A 16,889-nucleotide genomic window follows, 5' to 3' on the forward strand; every position below is an offset into this window, starting at 1 on the left:
GCTACTCCTCTCTATTTCACACAGAATGGCTTTAATTTTACCTGGATTTATGCAAGTGATGTCTAACCTCATCTGTTTTATATCCTTGAAAGCATTCTGCTCTGATGTGAACAGCTGCAGAGATAAAGCAGGGTCACAAATCTGACAAGGCAGCATAACAGGTTACTGAAATCTGTCACCCCTCTCTATTTCACATAGAATGGCTTTAATGTTACCTGAATTAATTCTGGTGATGTCTTCCTCAGTTTTAAATCCTATAAAAACATTTTTCTCTAATGTGAACAGCTGCGAAGATACAGCAGGGTCACTAAATCTGACAAGGTAGCATAATAGGTTACTGAAATCTGTTTCCCTTCTCTGTTTCACACAGAATAGCTTTAATGTTACCTACATTTTCTCATGATGCATGTCTAACTTCCTGTTTTATATTTTAGAAATTATTTTTCTCTGATGTGAACAGACACAGACATTCAGCAGGGTCACTGAATTCGACATGGCATAATAAAAGGTTACAGAAAACTTGTACCCTTCTCTATTTCACACAGAATGGATTTAATGTTACCCAAATTCACCCTGGTGATGTCTAACCTCCTCTGTTTTATATCCTTGAATGCATTTTGCACAGATGTGAACAGCTTCAGAAATACAGCACGGTCACTGAATTCGACAATGCAGTATAACAGGTTACTGAAATCTGTTACCACCCTTTATTTCACACAGAATGGCTTTAATGTTACCCAAATTAACTCTGGTGATGTCTAATCTTTTCTGTTTTAATATTCGTAAAAGCATTATGCTCTGATCTGAACAGCTGCTGAGATACAGCAAGGTTACTTAATCCGTCAATGCAGCATAACAGGTTAGCAAACTCTCTCTATTTCACACAGGATGGCTTCAGTGTTACCCAAATCAGTCATGTCTAAATTTCTGTCTTCTATATTTTGAACTGATATGAACAGCTACAGGTCGTCAAATCTGACAGTTCATTAAAGGTTACCGAAATCTGTTACTACTCTTTATTATTGAATATGTGGCTATTGTTCACTAAATTCATTTAATCTTTAATACTGCTTTGTTGGATTTGGGGACAGTGCTGTGTGTTTGTCTGTGTTCACGTCAGAGCAATCAGACCAAAATGCATTCTAAAATACAGAAGACAAAGATTTAGACATCACCAGTGTGAATTTGATGCACGTTACAGACAAAATACTACTACTACTAATGATAATAATTATCAAAATATTGTAAAATAAAAATTAAAACTCAATAACATTCGGACTGACTGGATTGCTTTTTTTAATATTAATGTATTTGATGCATAAATAACAATCAGAAAGGTAAAACACAAACAGAAAAAAAAGCAATAATGATGATATAGCAAGCAATAGCACTCAGACACCTAGTCTAAAAAGATTATTTCTTGAAATAAGTGAACAGCACCTCTCATTCATTGCAGCTTTTCAACATTTAATGAACTGTGACCTCCAGGACACTGATTTCACCTGGCTGACAAAATTGACAATGAACACAACATTTACACATTAACAATAATAATAAATGTTAGTCTTTTTATAGAAACTTGCAGTTGACCATGGTAACCTGGTTCTTTCAGAAGCTTTTAAAATAATGAGCTTTGGTTAAGTGCTAATAGTCCAGTTCATATTGTTTTTATTTTATAGATTAGATAAATCAGTTCAGATTTTTATTAAGTAAAGTCTTATAATTACCTCTGTTTCAAAGCATCAATTTGTCTAACTGTCATCAGATCCACAATATAGTTGTTTATTCGCTGATATGACCATGAAGTCTTACCGGTGCATCCATTTATACAAATTTAACATTTATAATACAGTACTTTTAGAGATCAAGGTGTATCATCATTGATCATAGTTACTCTAGTTGTCTGCAGCACAGACTAAGTAGCCTATTTTCTCATTCTACAATACTGTAAATGATAAAAAATATTTATTTACCAAAATATTTGTCATAAATCACTGTTTCAGTTTACTTGTTTTTTTATGTAATAAATTATTTGGTATTAATTAAACTGTTCTGAAAAGATGGTACTTTGTCTTCTGATTTAATGATTTTATTGTTTAACTGAATTTGCATTATTTCTTGAATTAATCCTAAATTATAATTGTAGCACCACTTTCCATTTTCTAGAACCAATTTAATACTGATTTATATATATTATAATATAATAGATATAATATGATCATTTCAAGTAATCTGTTAAATGATTACTGATGTATCTACACATGAAAAAGGCACCCATAAACATTGTGCAAAATCTCTGTTAAAATATGATACTGTTGTCTATATGTACAGTATTTATATAATACTGTCTTAAAAATATTTTTTTAGATTGTAGATATAGATTTGTATTATTTTAAATGTTACTAGCGCAATAACCTTTACCACGTTTGTCAAATAGCACCAGCCTCTGTAACAAAGTTAACGATGGTCAGACACACAGGATGCTCCAGTATTGGATCATAAAGATAAACCAAGGTTCCTCCTGAAGTACCATGTAAAACTGTAAAAAATATATTACAAAAAAAGAGTAGCAAGAAATTACATCTCATTTAATAGACACTGTTACATATAATAGACACTGTTACATAAATCCCTGCTGTCCATAGATTGGCTCTGCTTAACCTTCTGACTTTGCCTTAATAAGGTAACCACTAAATGTGATGTAGGTGTCAAAGTCATCGCTGAACACAGCATTCTCTCTTTCGCCCTTATAGAGCCGAATCCACACCTGGTCGTCCCTCTCCAGCTCCAGCATGAGGCTCTGGCTCTGCATGATAGAGCGATCGCTGGGCTGAGCGTACATGATGGCCATCTCCTGTTCGTTCTTCATCACGTGCAGGTACGTTTCCTTTTGGTTCCAAGTGTGCGCATTTAGGCTGAAGAAATAGATGCCAGGGACATAGCAAAAGAACTTGCCCGTGAACATGTTGAAGTGGCCATACAAGTTGACAAACTCTGTGTCAAAGATCATGGTCTGGTAGTATTCATTACTGTGTAGGGCCTTCTTGCGGCCCACGGAGAAGGCAGCGTAGTAGGACTTACAGGGTTCTCCAGGAGAACCAATGCTGCCCTTGTTTCCCTTCACGCCATGGGGCCCTCGGGGTCCGGTTTGCCCAGACTTGCCTGTTTTCCCATAAAGTCCTCGCTCACCAGTGTCTCCCTTCTCCCCTGTAAGGGAAGGAATGCAATAGCGAATGGTGAAAAGTTCAATTTGGTTTTAAGTTTTTACTATGATCGTTAAAAATGCCTTTACATTCTTAATCTCTGATTTATCATGTCTTGCTTCCTGAAACTTCATGTTCTGGTCAAGCTTTGGAGGGTGTTTTATTAAACATCAAATAATTAAAAATGATGATTCTCAAATGGTCTTGTTTGTGTGACGTGAAGATTGGAGTTTTGTATTATGGCACCAATCTCACAGCCATTTTTCTTCTGTTGTTTATGACAGTTTGGCCCATAAAGTCACTTTCTGTGGAGGTTTGTCCTTTTTCCTGCCCACAGAAGCAACCTGTGATTAACCAGACCTGACCTATATCATTCACAGACAGTGAGATATTTAGCTAAGACTAACATTGACCCAAACAACTGTATACAGTCAAAGTGAGTCAACAGATTATGTAAGTCGTTCTGTAAATGTAAGCTTTTGTACCACGATTACCCTTAAAATGGAAGAGGTTTACCTTGTGAGTTGCATATTTTCAAAGCCTGAAAATATTTGAAGTAGATTTTGACATATGTTGTACCTTTTAGGATGGTGATGTTTATCCTTGGCACAATATTGTACTGTGGATATGGACTGGCATACTGTGGGGCCTCCTCTGCAGGGTCACAGCACCGCCTGCACTCAGTTCCACTAGATTCACAAGAGGATAGATAGATAGATAGATAGATAGATAGATAGATAGATAGATAGATAGATATAGACAGACAGACAGACAGACCAGGGAAAGTACCTGCCATCTCTGTAGTATTCTGGGGATCTCTGGTTTTCTCTGGGTTCATATGTGTCCTGATCTGCTTCCCGGTATTGTGCAACGTACGGCTCAGCCCATTTGGCAAACACCACCATCAGTAGTACCAGGCTCGACACCAGCATCTGAGATGAGAATTAACTCATTATTTGGATAAAAGTTGAAAACTGGCATAATAATAAAACTGTGATAATAATAAAAAATGTTTGTCAATAATAAGAAATGTCAGCATATTAGAATGATTTCTGAAGAACACTGAAGACTCAAGTAATGTTGCTGAAAATTCAGCTTTGCCATCACAGGAATAAATTACATTTAAAAAGAGAAAACAGTTATTTTAAAATGTAATAATATTTCACAATATTATTGTTTTTACTGTATTTTTGATCAAATAATTGCAGCCTTTGTGAGCATAAGAGAATTCAAAAACATAAAAAATATTTCTGTCCCTAATCTTTTGAACAGTAGTGTATATATCTAGATTTCAATAACAACAAAATCAGTTATAATAAATTAATATGAATAAAGAAAATATGTTAACTGAACAGGAAAATCAGCACTTTAACATCAAGGGAACTAAAAAAAATATTACTTATAAGTGTATTACAGAAATAGTATGCAAGCACTTAATTTTAAATTACTTTGAGCACAATTATTAATCTCTGCACATTCATGCTACGTCAAAGGTCACATAAATAAATCTTTAGGCCTTGTGCTGTTGGATGGTAAGGATCATAATGGGAGCACTGTGTTATAACATGACAGTATCATTCTTGAGGTTATGTATCAGCAAATGACCAGCTTTGTTAAATTCAGCCTCTTGTGTTTGGCTTATGATAGCAACAACAAAATTGTTTTCGGGTTAAAGCTAGGTAGAAATCCATCCATTATTGTGGAGTTTCATAACCAACAATCAGGTGATGAAAGCTAATGAAACGTTCACACAACATTTTGTGTGAACTGAAATTCTCTGTTATAAGAAAACATGAAAACATGGCCTGAAAAGTTATGAAACCAATGACAAAGATGTCTTGGAATTTATTGTCCTATTTTAAATTGGCAATCACCCTAAACCACTATTTCATCTTTTTTCCTTCTCATGACACCACGGCTCAGCCCATTTGAAACTAGGTTTGCAAACCATGAGGCAGAAAGGCATCTAATGATCAATCATTATCAGAAAGTATTACACTTAATGAAGCAAGACTTGAGGCAAAAATTCTCTTCAACTGAATAGAAAGTCTTTTAAGGCCAGTTCTGTCTCCGTCCGTCCTTAGTCTGTTGGTGTGGTATATAGCTTTTCCAGTAACAAGATACTTTTTATAACAAGTAGCAGCTAGTATAGAGTGAACGCTTTCATGTTGTTTTTCACATACAATTCTTTTTTTCATATGTAGCACTGGTAAGTGATTTAAATTCATTTTCAGGTTCGTTCAGCTAGTTCATTTAAATCTTTGCAGGGGCATTTACATTTTTATTGTCAGATTGAAATATTTAGTTAAATGCTTCTGTTCATAACTATGTTTTTGAGTCAGTTAAATAAGGTAGGGTTTTTGCTGGTTTAATTAGTTACATTTGATGTATCTGTTCAAGTTTAAGGCTGTCACTCTTGTCGTTGTGATAGTTTTATCCTACACTAACAGCAAGTAGTAGCTAACTACTTTTAAATGGTTAGCTACAGTATAGGAGTAGAAAATCGGATCTGATCAACTGCTTCAACAATTACATTATCACAGGTCATTATACGTTCATTTTAATCCTAATTGTAATTACCTTCATTGCTAGCTGTCTTACATGCAAATTTGTTTGCCTTTTTTCCATTTCTGTGCTTGAGAACATACTGAAAAAATAAATCCCACAAAGTTGAAAAAGAGCCCACATATTTTGTGAGGTAGCTGCAGCTAAATGCTCGGCTATCCAAAATACTTAACAACCCATACAAGCACCAGTCAAGGCCAGCATGTGTTCCAAAAGCTTAATGTGGCGAGAGTCAAAACACATCTACTTATACCAGATTACAAATACTGTAACCATCAACATTCTTCTATAAAAACAGTTAGTCCATAAGGAATGTAATTATGATCATAAACAGCTATCCCTATACCATGGCCTGAGTAGTTGTCTTTTTTCCACCATGAAGATTTCAGGATAAAATGTGTATGCTCTGTATATATGAGGCCCAGCAGTCTAAAACCATATTGAAAATGTAAAATCTCATTTAAACTTGGTAATAAACTAAATTATGTTCCATTTTGTGTTTGACACACTGACTCAGTTTCTTATTGTGGAATAATTATGGTAAGATCAACAATAAACAAAATAAATAGTGATTGTTTTATGGGGTAGAAGCAGCTTGATATGCGTACAAAATATACAATTTAACAGCGAAATACCAACTTTAGATTACAGGCTGTCATCATATTAGTTTTGTAGTGTCCAGCTGTGCAGTGTAGCTGCACTACAGGAAATTTTGACACGCACAAAATAATTGCACAGTAGGTCACATAGTAGCATATAAACATGCTTTTGGTTTCATGGTCTGTGATCATTGATATTGTTTAATAATGTTTTGCAGAGTGTTTGGCCTATATAGATAGCATGGGAAATTCAGTTATTATAAGTGTAAACGTTTCATTCTTTATTTTTTAGGGTTTTTGAGCCAAGTGCTACATATTTTGATATGGTCACTCACATGATCATCCAGCCCTCAGCCTAGTATGTTGACTATGCACAATCCAAACATGCCATAAAGTATTTAAAATTATAGACTGCACATAATACTGAGATGAATAAGGTTTTCTAGGGCCCACTGCACTGCAGTGACCCCTTTCTAATCATGAGGCTGAGGAATGACGTGCTGCATCCCACTATTTAATAAACTCACTCAGATGAAGCCTGTGTTCTGTGTGTATCTGTGTGTTTTCGAGTGATGCTTAATGTAAGAAGAGGTCAGATCACTCACTGCAGTCTGAAGTTCAAAGCAGTTTTAGAGCAGCGCTTTGAGGTTGTGTACTTCTAATCCTCCATAAGCTTATGATGTGTTCACCTGGGTATCATCTGACCATCTTTTTTTGTAGTGTAAATTGTGGCATATGCTGTTTGCAACCCAGTGTAAATGCTATTATGGACTAGTCATTATATCAAAATAAACCCCTTAAGGTTAATTTGATTTTTTTTATCTTTTATCCCATTTCTTCACATTTTTTTCCATAGACTGGTTCCTGTATTTTAGGTTTCAAATAATTGGTAGTCAATCCGTTCAAAAGGACTGCTTTATATTATTTCCCTTTTTATCCTCATTTTCATGCTCAGCCATGTTTACAGTCCCACATCTGATATCCTGGCATGAGAATCCCTCTCCTTCCTGCGGATGTTGGAGTCTTGAGGTCATGTTTACATATTCAGCACATCACTGTGTACTTCTTTACTTCAGGCCCAGTCTTCTTGGCTCAATCAATATCTACCCTGACCTTTTTAAATGCATTACATAAGCGGAGAGTGTTTTTTCTCCCATGCTCCAAATCATACTTTTCAGTCCCTGATCCCTCTGTAGGGCTGAAACTATGAACGGTGAGCCAAGAGTCAAATGCATAAACATTTGACTGCTTTCTTTAGTCATATACCATAAACGGATTTGGCCATTGAAGCCTTGTTGTAACAAAAATGAAGTATCTCAGTCACATGAAATCACAGTTGGCCCTATTTACTTTATAAACGTACATTGCTGGTAGTATTTTTAATGTTTAATTGAAGCATTTTACTTGACTCCTCAAACTTTAATCAAAATGTAATAACTTGCATTTTACTGTTTGAAAAAACAGGGTGTTTAGAGCAAAAAGATTCCAATTCCGTTTGGTGCCACTAGTGGTCCAGAAATTACACCCTTCCCCTTTTTTAAATAATCATGATAATAAACTACTTGGTAAACATCATTAAAGGAAATAATGTAGGTTTTTCCATCTTCCCACATTCCTAAACCGCAAACAGCCACTGAAAGTGTCATAACAATTAGCCATTGTGTTATCACGACAGATCATAATAACTATTTACTAAACTGCACTATGCTTTTTGTCATCCCTACACAAATCCGCAGGCATGCAGTGGCGTGTCTAATCTATGAGGTCTGGCTTTGGTGGATTTTCTCAGTGGAAAACAAGTGTGTGGTCTCGGGTCAATGACCCTGCTGAATCCAGCTTCAATAAAAGTCGGCCAGTTCTTTGTCCTTCTACTTTGGTGTTTGGTTCTGGATCATATTCAAGGTGAGGCCCACCAGGTGCATTGTAACGCTTTTCTAAATTCTCCAGTCTGAAGTCAACAGCTGAAGATAAACACTGGGGTAAATAAGGACTCTTTGGCTACAGAAATAAGGTACTGTCTCCATTTGTGGGTTTGGGTGTGTGACCATACGTACCCCAGTGACCTACTTTCAACCACATACTGAATACTCTGTGCTTCTGTGACTGGTCATGCACAGTTGAAGCCCCCATAGGCAAGGTTCAATCTACCATGTACCCTTTCCTCCTGTACATTCTTGGACCAACCTACTGCTGTTCTCACATTCATAGTCTTCCCAGTTCTTTGCAGCTGTTTTGTAATATAAATTCTTCAGAGGAAGTTGAATGAACCTCAGGGAATGAAAGTGAACTTGATATGGTCTATTAACAAAGTAAACTTATATCTTATTAAAGCAACACTCTTCTTTGCCTTCTGAACTTACAATGTGTTCATTCAGATGCTAGTGTTATCAGAAAAGACAAACACAGCTGGTCTCAAGTAATTTGAGTGTAAAAGAGTAAACTTTTTTTCTTTTTTTGAGAGAGAAAGAGAGAGAGAGAATATCAAGCTCATATTAACCTTGTGGAAAGACACCAACAGTCTCCTCGGTCCCACTGAGTTATTTTCCCCTCTCCTTTTTTGAAATGCAGACAAATGCTGGGGGTGAACTTCAACAATGTTGTCAGTTTGCAAACAAAGTCTTGAATAACATCACGTACCTGTACCAACAAGTCCTACCCCTTGTCTTATATGGGAAGGGGATGTACAAAGACTAGATCCTACCTTTTGATTGTTCAGTCTTGGGCATTTAGGTGATGTTTGACAGAAAAAGATGAAGGAGAGTTCAGGATTTGGATTTCAAAGTAAAGCGACAAATCATGGTTTCAATGTCTTATTGCCTTGACTTGACTTTATAAGCACAATCTTGGGCTGCCATCCAACACAATAAAAATATATCATCAAATACCAAGCTGAATGTAATTAACTGTGCTTGGAATGGAATACTAACTTGCCACTTACTGAATACTTAGTATACATTGTATAATGCATACTATTTTAATAAAATAGTATTTGAAACAGTATGCATTATGCAACAACAACATTTCTAAACAGTAGTATGATACATTATCACATTACTTCACATTATACATACTGTATACTGCTGAAACGATAAGAGTATTATGTTTGTGTGCTTTCTGAACTCAAGCTTGAGAGTCCTTGTGGGACGTTTCCCATGTGTCCCATCGAAGCTCAAACAGTATGTGCGGTCACTTTGAAGACATAACACTGAGGCCAGATTCACCCTTGACCCATATAAGCCACTTCGTCTGAACTTAAACATCCTCCATGGTTCAGGAAAAAACATTCATCTTCAACTTACTTTTTGCAATCCATTTTACTTCCACAATGTGACGTATTTGAAAGTGGGAAAAAAAAAAAAGATATTGTGGGACTTTTTATCTACTGGTCACTGACTGGAGTGAACCATTCCCTGATAAACCACTGCTCGCTGCCATTAATGTTTTAGGAGGGGCCATATACTTTAAATTATGCAAGAAAAATCTGTTACACAACTTCTGTTATGAAGTTTGGAAAATTTGGTGTGGTTAAAAGCAATCTGATGTAGCACTGCTCTTAATCGTGTCATATTTCGACTCTGTCCCAACTTGGCTTTGTGATGGCATGCCTCAAGAATTCCTGTCCTAGATTTGGTTCCTGCACCCTGTGGCAGTGCTACTCTTTCCATAGATAATAAAAAAGTTTTCTTTTGTCTCCATGAAATCTACCATGATCCTACATTGCTCATGATTTAATAGATATTCCTAAGGGATAGGGTGGGATCCATCACTAACAGAATGAATTACTTTGCAATATTAAAACCACATGAACACCAGGGTGTTGTTTCATTTAATAACATTTAACCCAGCTGTGTCTTTCTGCCTTGCACCTGCTATTAAAATGTATTGTTGACATAACAATCTTGACATTGCTGCCAAACCTCAAAATAAAACACCTATGTCCCTAAGCATTTCAGTGAGTGAGCAACCAACAACAGATAAAGTGAAATAATTTGATAAGTCAGACAAAAAAAATGTGAAAAACACATAAATCTGGCTGTTATTGTCCAAGCATGTTGTTTTGCACTAGGATTCAGTTTCCTTGGCATCTTGAAAAGTTTTCACATCATTGCACTTGCCATTATGTGTAACCATGTAATTTATTTTTCAAAGATGAGCTGCTTCCATTTACAAAAAAGTAAATGGCATTCAGTACTAGTGTAAATTTCTAACCCAAAACATCCTGATGTGTCCCCTACCTTTATCTTGGCAGGTCCAAACATGAGGGTCCACAGAAGCTCTGCTGGGCTGCACTGAGGATGCTTGCGTTGACTGGGCCGCACTGCTCTGTCTCTCTGAGAGTGTTATAGCCTGTCAGCGTTTTTAAGACATCTCCCTCCTGCACTCCCAAACTCAGCATGCCATGAGGAGCCAGGGAAAAAAGTGCAGGAAAGGAGGAGAACAGAGGGAGGAGCATGGATGCATCTAAGAGGGTGGGGTGAAATTAAAACAACAAAAAGGACAAAGTCAAAAGAAAAGAAACCTTCTAAAAAATGGGCCAGAGTGGACCAAGTGGATAGAGGAAAGTGCACAAGACTGTGGAAAAAATAGAAGAAAGAGAGAAAAGAGCAGTGCCAGATAAAAGTAAGGCATTGTGTTCCACCTTGTTCCCAGACGTTTCTGCTGCTGCAGACAGTTCCAGAGAACCATGATTAGCATTTTAATAACACAATCATTTCAGATAAGATTATAGGACTGTAAAAATAGTAAACCTTAGAAGCAATGTAGGCCTACTATATTGACAGCAAACTGAAATACATTGAAGATTATATTTAATATACATTTTTTTAACCAAGAATCAAGTCTAGAATGCCTGTATCACCAGTTAAAGTTTGCCTGTATCACCAGTTAAAGTTGAACTATAAGTGGTTATACACTGTAGGTCAGTATTTACTACATACTGTATAAATAATTTAAAATGTGTGAATGCAAAGATTACATAATTTCAATATAGGATAATTTGGCTAAATTTTGGACTAAAAATGGGCCTTTTTGTGGCTAAAGAGAGCCGTTAGCTTTACCATTCAACTTCAGGGCATTCAGTTATACAGGAAAACACAAAATCCTCAGTCATAATCTGACCATCTCTGTAATTTGGCCAGATTGGCTGTTTTGCCATTGTGCTGTGCATTCCTATGGAATGTCCCCATAAAACATGGAAACACAACATGTGTGTGTGTGCCTTATCTAATGTCAATTTTATTTGTTGAAACTATTTAATTTTTTTTAAGTTTTGCAGAAACATTCATATGTAGGTACAATTTTAATTTGTCTAAAAATATGTCTAATTTTAAGTTTTAAAGCCCCAACCTTTGGACCTTTAGAAAAGTTTTTCAACATTGAGGGACACATTTGTCAGCATTAGTATTTGTCTAACTTTTAACTGGTTGTGTATAATTTTTAATGTTGGTTTAAAAAAAAAGGAGTAGGTGTCAATGTTATTTATCAACTACCTTTATACTGAGCAACTTTCAGTCAAGGAAAAAGGGATGCTGTTCAAACGTTGTTGGTAATCAGATCCAGACTCTTGCTTCCCATGTGTATAATCTCTGCAAAGTGCTTTTCCTCCCAGTCACCTGATTCATCATGACATGAGGTGTGTGGTTACTGTTACTAAGAAAATACCTGATGTTTAAGTTCATGAACATGCTAAATGGTGCAATGGTAAACATGACTGAGGAAATAGCTGACTTCCAAATTGTATATGAAACAGTCTAAGCAAATGGGGTCTGTAAGTACATGAACACATAAGACTTTGAACTTAAAGGTCATAATTTGGAAGATTTTTTTTTTAGCACTGTGGATCTACATATTGTCCTACATGTATTTTCATATTAAAACATCACACAGAGAAATATCAAACTTGCAAAATATGTTTAAAAAAATGGCACAATACTGACCTGTGTTGCCGACCGTTTCTTTTTTCCCTGCTCCGTTTGTTTTCTGCTGTTCATATCAAAGACCACTAGATGTCCTCATTAACAAATAAATCTTATTGCAAATACATTGGAAGTGTGATAAATTAATCTATATAGTGTTATTAATATTTTTATATAATAATGTTTAATATTTATGTTATATTTGTTTTTATATCTTGACGTAACTATTTGTAATTTATTTTAGGCAAGTAAACATGAGAGGTCACATGAATTTAAACTAGACTGTTAATCTAAAAATAATTCTAAAATCACGCTTTCGGCTCTACAATATTTTTATTTTATTTTTTTTTCTATTTCCTGAACGGGTCTTTGAGTTACTCCGAGATGATCATTGAAGAACACGTGCAAGACTGTTACGCAATCTGCTGGAAAACATTACAGCCATGTGACCATTTCCTGATTGGATCCTGTGTGACCAAGCGAAAGAGCGTCCGCCAATCAGCGAGCGGGTGGGCGTGACCAGGACCCTGCAAACTCTTGAGAGGGTACAAGATGTTACTGTTCCACTACTGTCCCACTGCCTTTGCCTCACAGCGGCTCCCCCGGTCAATGGACAGTCAGCTGGACAGCCATAAGAGCAAAACAGATGGAGCACGTCTTACAGAGATGACGCATTGTCTTAAGATTTTAAGCCTAGTGTTTTTCCAAAGCATTTACGATTTGAAATTGTAGGTCTGTTGTTGGACCGAAGTATGCGAAGCCAAATGTCAGTTTTCAATTTTTTATATTATGTTTCTTATTATTATTTCTATTTATAGTTATGTTACTAGTATTTTGTTTTATTAATCTTATTTGAAACCAGTAGTAAGTAATCGAATAGTGATTGGTATTTATAGAATATATAACTTTTGTAACATTAAAAATGTACGTTGAAAAATTGGAATGCACACTAATAAATGGAAACTACTGTCTATCCAGTTAATACTGTATGCCAAATACATAAATGTGAATTCGACAGAATAAATACTTGTTAGTTCATCTTTAAGGAACACACGTTAAAACTGCTGGCTAATGCACATCACTGAATAAGATCTATCTGGGACGAACGTAAAGATGTCCATAATAAATTTATTTTATTAAATTTGGTGTTCGGGACAGTTAATGAGACTGACCTAAAGAAACCCATCCAGCGTTGCTCCCACGTGACTGTGGCGAGCGAGGCGTTGCCAGGGGGAAGTGACGTCACGGCGCTACGTTCGCGTTCACCACAGGAGATACGAGGCCTGTGACAAGCTTCTTGCGACGGTGGTCCGTTCTTAAAATCCACCTCCATCTTCCTTATCCTTAGGGAAAATGGTGACCAAACCGACAGGAGCATAATCTACAGACTCTAAGCTTTCGCCTGATCACAATATTGTGACATGTCGGACTTTTATATATTAGAAAAGGAATGGTGAAAAGTGAACTCCGTCGGAAGAATCCGAATTCTCCTCAGGGATTCGGGGGGGTTGGGGTCGCGTAAAGATATATAGGATCGTAGCAGTTAAATAACGCGTACAAATATTAGCGTAAACCCAAATTTAAAGGCCGACAGAATCTGGTTTAATATAAATTAGCTGAATACAATCGAGTGACTCGTTCGAGAGAAACCAATAAACACAGCGATGGAGCTACGAGTTGGAAACCGATACAGACTGGGTAGAAAAATTGGAAGTGGATCATTTGGAGACATTTATCTGGGTAAGTATAAACTTAAACACACGTATACACGCTTGCCATAAAGCTGTCAAGGTCGCGTAAAGATATATAGGATCGTAGCAGTTAAATAACGCGTAAAAATATTAGCGTAAACCCAAATTTAAAGGCCTACAGAATCTGGTTTAATATAAATTAGCTGAATACAATCGAGTGACTTGTTCGAGAGAAACCAATAAACACAGCGATGGAGCTACGAGTTGGAAACCGATACAGACTGGGTAGAAAAATTGGAAGTGGATCATTTGGAGACATTTATCTGGGTAAGTATAAACTTAAACACACGTATACACGCTTGCCATAAAGCTGTCAATAATATAACACGGCTAACAAGTTGTATTGTTTCATATATCTGTCAACTGTAACTGTCAGTGGCGGTTTGTCCAAAGATTGACTCGTTATAGTCTGCTTATGAGCACCGTTTCTCAGTCCTTTGGGCATTTATATGAAAAACCGTGTTTTATAACCATGACAAGAACGTATTTCAGACCACAAGTGGTTTATAGAAGTTGCAGAGTAGAAAGTTTACGTCCCGTTTCGAACAAGCTCATATAACTTAGTGGTTTAAACACTCCAGGATGTCATACGTGACCGTAAAAATATGTGCTTTTGACATTAGACACAGATAGTGACATCAAATATAATACAACACTTGCTGTAAATTGAGGTGTCATTTCACTGAACCTGTGAACATGAGTTTCCAAACAGGTCCTCCCTAAGCTGTCAATAATATAACACGGCTAACAAGTTATTGTTTCATATATCTGTCAACTGTAACTGTCAGTGGCGTTTTGTCCAAAGATTGACTCGTTATAGTCTGCTTATGAGCACCGTTTCTCAGTCCTTTGGGCATTTATATGAAAAACCGTGTTTTATAACCATGACAAGAACGTATTTCAGACCACAAGTGGTTTATAGAAGTTGCAGAGTAGAAAGTTTACGTCCCGTTTCGAACAAGCTCATATAACTTAGTGGTTGAAACACTCCAGGATGTCATACGTGACCGTAAAAATATGTGCTTTTGACATTAGACACAGATAGTGACATCAAATATAATACAACACTTGCTGTAAATTGAGGTGTCATTTCACTGAACCTGTGAACATGAGTTTCCAAACAGGTCCTCCCTTGTGTATAACTCTGAATGAATCTTACCTGTCCATACAGGTTTCACTGAAAGCGTGAACCACCAAAATGGCCAAGCCTGACATGTTGAATCAGCCTATGACGCCTGGCTGATGCTTTTGTTTGTTAAAAGTCAGGTCATACTATTAGGGCTCATGATTCATTCAGTCTCATTTTCCTGATCACAGGTTCACGGTGCATTTTGGGGAAACAATTTTGATTGATGGTGCTGTTGTGAAGCAACACAGTCAGGAACCAGAGGAACTCTTTATTTTCATGCTAGGTGGCCTTCATGGTTGAGAGCATCAATATCACACCAGGATGTTGTTGATCATTTGAGTATCTATGGTTGACATTTAGAGATTGCATTTGTTATAGAGAGCCATTGTTTTGTAATGCAATACAGAGCACCAAAGTAGGTCATTGTTTTTCTTTTATACTCTTAACAGGCGTAGCAAGTTGAATACAGGCTTTTTAATTAGGTCAGAGTCTACCATTACTACTATTAGTACTCTTAACCACCTTAGCATTTCATTTTCGACTCGAGCCTGTGATTAAATGTGTAGAGCAATATGTGACATTCATCTCTTATTCAGGAGGCATTAAAGGACATTTTGCTGCTGCTGGCCTTAATTCTTCTCGCTGTGGTCTCCTCATCAACAGGGTTTTGACCTGCAAAGTCTGACCTGCCCACAAACACTTCCGCCAGTTAGTGTGTTTACATCATGTTGAGAAGACGCTGTGTTCAAGGATACCACAGAAATACAATTCAAACCTTTTGTTGTGTGCATGTCATTTTACCAAGGACAGCTTCTGTAATCTTGGCTTTTATCTTCGTTGGCTTCTAATCTTCTTAATTTGGACTAACAAGCTCTCCGAAGCACAACCTGAAAGTACGATTGATACGTTATGTGTACCTTTTCAATGGAGTGCTGAAAATATCACATTTTTGTGCTAATATGTGATGTACACCTGATGCAGTTTTAGGTTTCCAGGTAAAGCGCGATATTACTGTCTTACTGAAGTAGTTCTGATAATTCGCTGTGAACTAGGGCTGCACGATTAATCGCATGCGATATTTAACGCGCATTTTGTCAGAAAGCCGGTTCTGTAATCAGCGGTAAATCTCCATCACCTGCGTGCTTTCACATTGAGCAGCATTAACTACACAGAGCCGTTGTTCACTGATGAGCTGCGCTAAACCACATTCATATTCGCGCGATTTTTTGCGCTGCTCATCAGTGAACAACGGCTCTGTGTAGTTAATGCTGCTCAATGTGAAAGCACGCAGGTGATGGAGATTATTACTTCGTTTAATAATAAAGAATGTAGTGTAGTGCATAGGCCTGTTACGATGACAACTTTTTGTTGTGCGATATATTGCCCCAGAAATAATTGCGATAAGCGATATTATTGTCATTTTAAAGACCATTTTATGCCACCGAATATATATAATCATAAATTAACAGCATAATAATGCAAGAAGGCCTACACACTTCCAAATGACAACAGACTTTTAATTTATAAGAATATTTAGATCATGGAAATTAAGTATCAAAGTATTAGATTAATAAATAGTACATAAACATTTTCTAACAAAAAGTGCAAAGTAACAAGTAGAAAAAAAAAAATGCACAAAGAACTTGTATGGAGATTTTTCCATCTACAGATTTTTCCCTGACCTTCTTTTCTCTGTAAATTAAGGGTGCACACTATTGCTGAAAAAC

At 36.6% G+C, this 16,889-nt stretch overlaps 2 protein-coding genes across 5 annotated transcripts in view; one reads left to right on the forward strand and one right to left on the reverse strand.

The window, feature by feature from the left end:
* Positions 1 to 2,254: 2,254 nt before the first annotated feature.
* Positions 2,255 to 11,144, reverse strand: LOC107684055 (complement C1q tumor necrosis factor-related protein 1-like). Of its 2 annotated transcripts, none has more exons than XM_016480202.1 (4): positions 8,865 to 8,921; positions 3,993 to 4,135; positions 3,783 to 3,892; positions 2,255 to 3,207 (listed from the first exon to the last, which is right to left on the reverse strand). In XM_016480202.1, the coding sequence occupies exons 2-4, from the start codon at positions 4,133 to 4,135 to the stop codon at positions 2,657 to 2,659; spliced, it is 804 nt and encodes a 267-aa protein (XP_016335688.1). In that variant the 5' UTR covers positions 8,865 to 8,921; the 3' UTR covers positions 2,255 to 2,656. The 2 variants fall into 2 exon arrangements, with proteins under 2 accessions (XP_016335688.1, XP_016335687.1); XM_016480201.1 differs by lacking the exon at positions 8,865 to 8,921 and adding an exon at positions 10,603 to 11,144 and having other exon boundaries at positions 2,257 to 3,207.
* A 2,329-nt stretch (positions 11,145 to 13,473) lies between these two features.
* Positions 13,474 to 16,889, forward strand: part of LOC107684056 (casein kinase I) — a 20,087-nt gene continuing 16,671 nt past the window's right edge. The window contains exons 1-2 of one of the 3 annotated variants that reach the window (XM_016480205.1): positions 13,474 to 13,795; positions 14,074 to 14,300. In XM_016480205.1, the coding sequence (XP_016335691.1) occupies positions 14,225 to 14,300 (76 nt within the window). In that variant the 5' untranslated portion in view covers positions 13,474 to 13,795; positions 14,074 to 14,224. Of the gene's footprint in view, positions 14,023 to 14,073; positions 14,301 to 16,889 lie in introns of all 3 variants that reach the window. The other 2 variants (XM_016480203.1, XM_016480204.1) reach the window with 2 other exon arrangements.

This window comes from Sinocyclocheilus anshuiensis, unplaced genomic scaffold (genome assembly GCF_001515605.1).
Source record: "Sinocyclocheilus anshuiensis isolate Anshui unplaced genomic scaffold, SAMN03320099.WGS_v1.1 scaffold553, whole genome shotgun sequence".
NCBI lineage: Eukaryota > Metazoa > Chordata > Actinopteri > Cypriniformes > Cyprinidae > Sinocyclocheilus > Sinocyclocheilus anshuiensis.

What these genes read in the sequence shown, in the direction of transcription:
- LOC107684055 (XM_016480201.1), bottom strand. Translation starts at nt 10,626, where the DNA reads ATGTTTGGACCTGCCAAGATAAAG. An exon ending in TTGGACCTGCCAAGATAAAG is followed by an intron (nt 4,136 to 10,602) that starts GTAGGGGACACA and finishes TTCTCATCTCAG; the next exon opens with ATGCTGGTGTCGAGCCTGGT. An exon ending in GAATACTACAGAGATGGCAG is followed by an intron (nt 3,893 to 3,992) that starts GTACTTTCCCTG and finishes TTGTGAATCTAG; the next exon opens with TGGAACTGAGTGCAGGCGGT.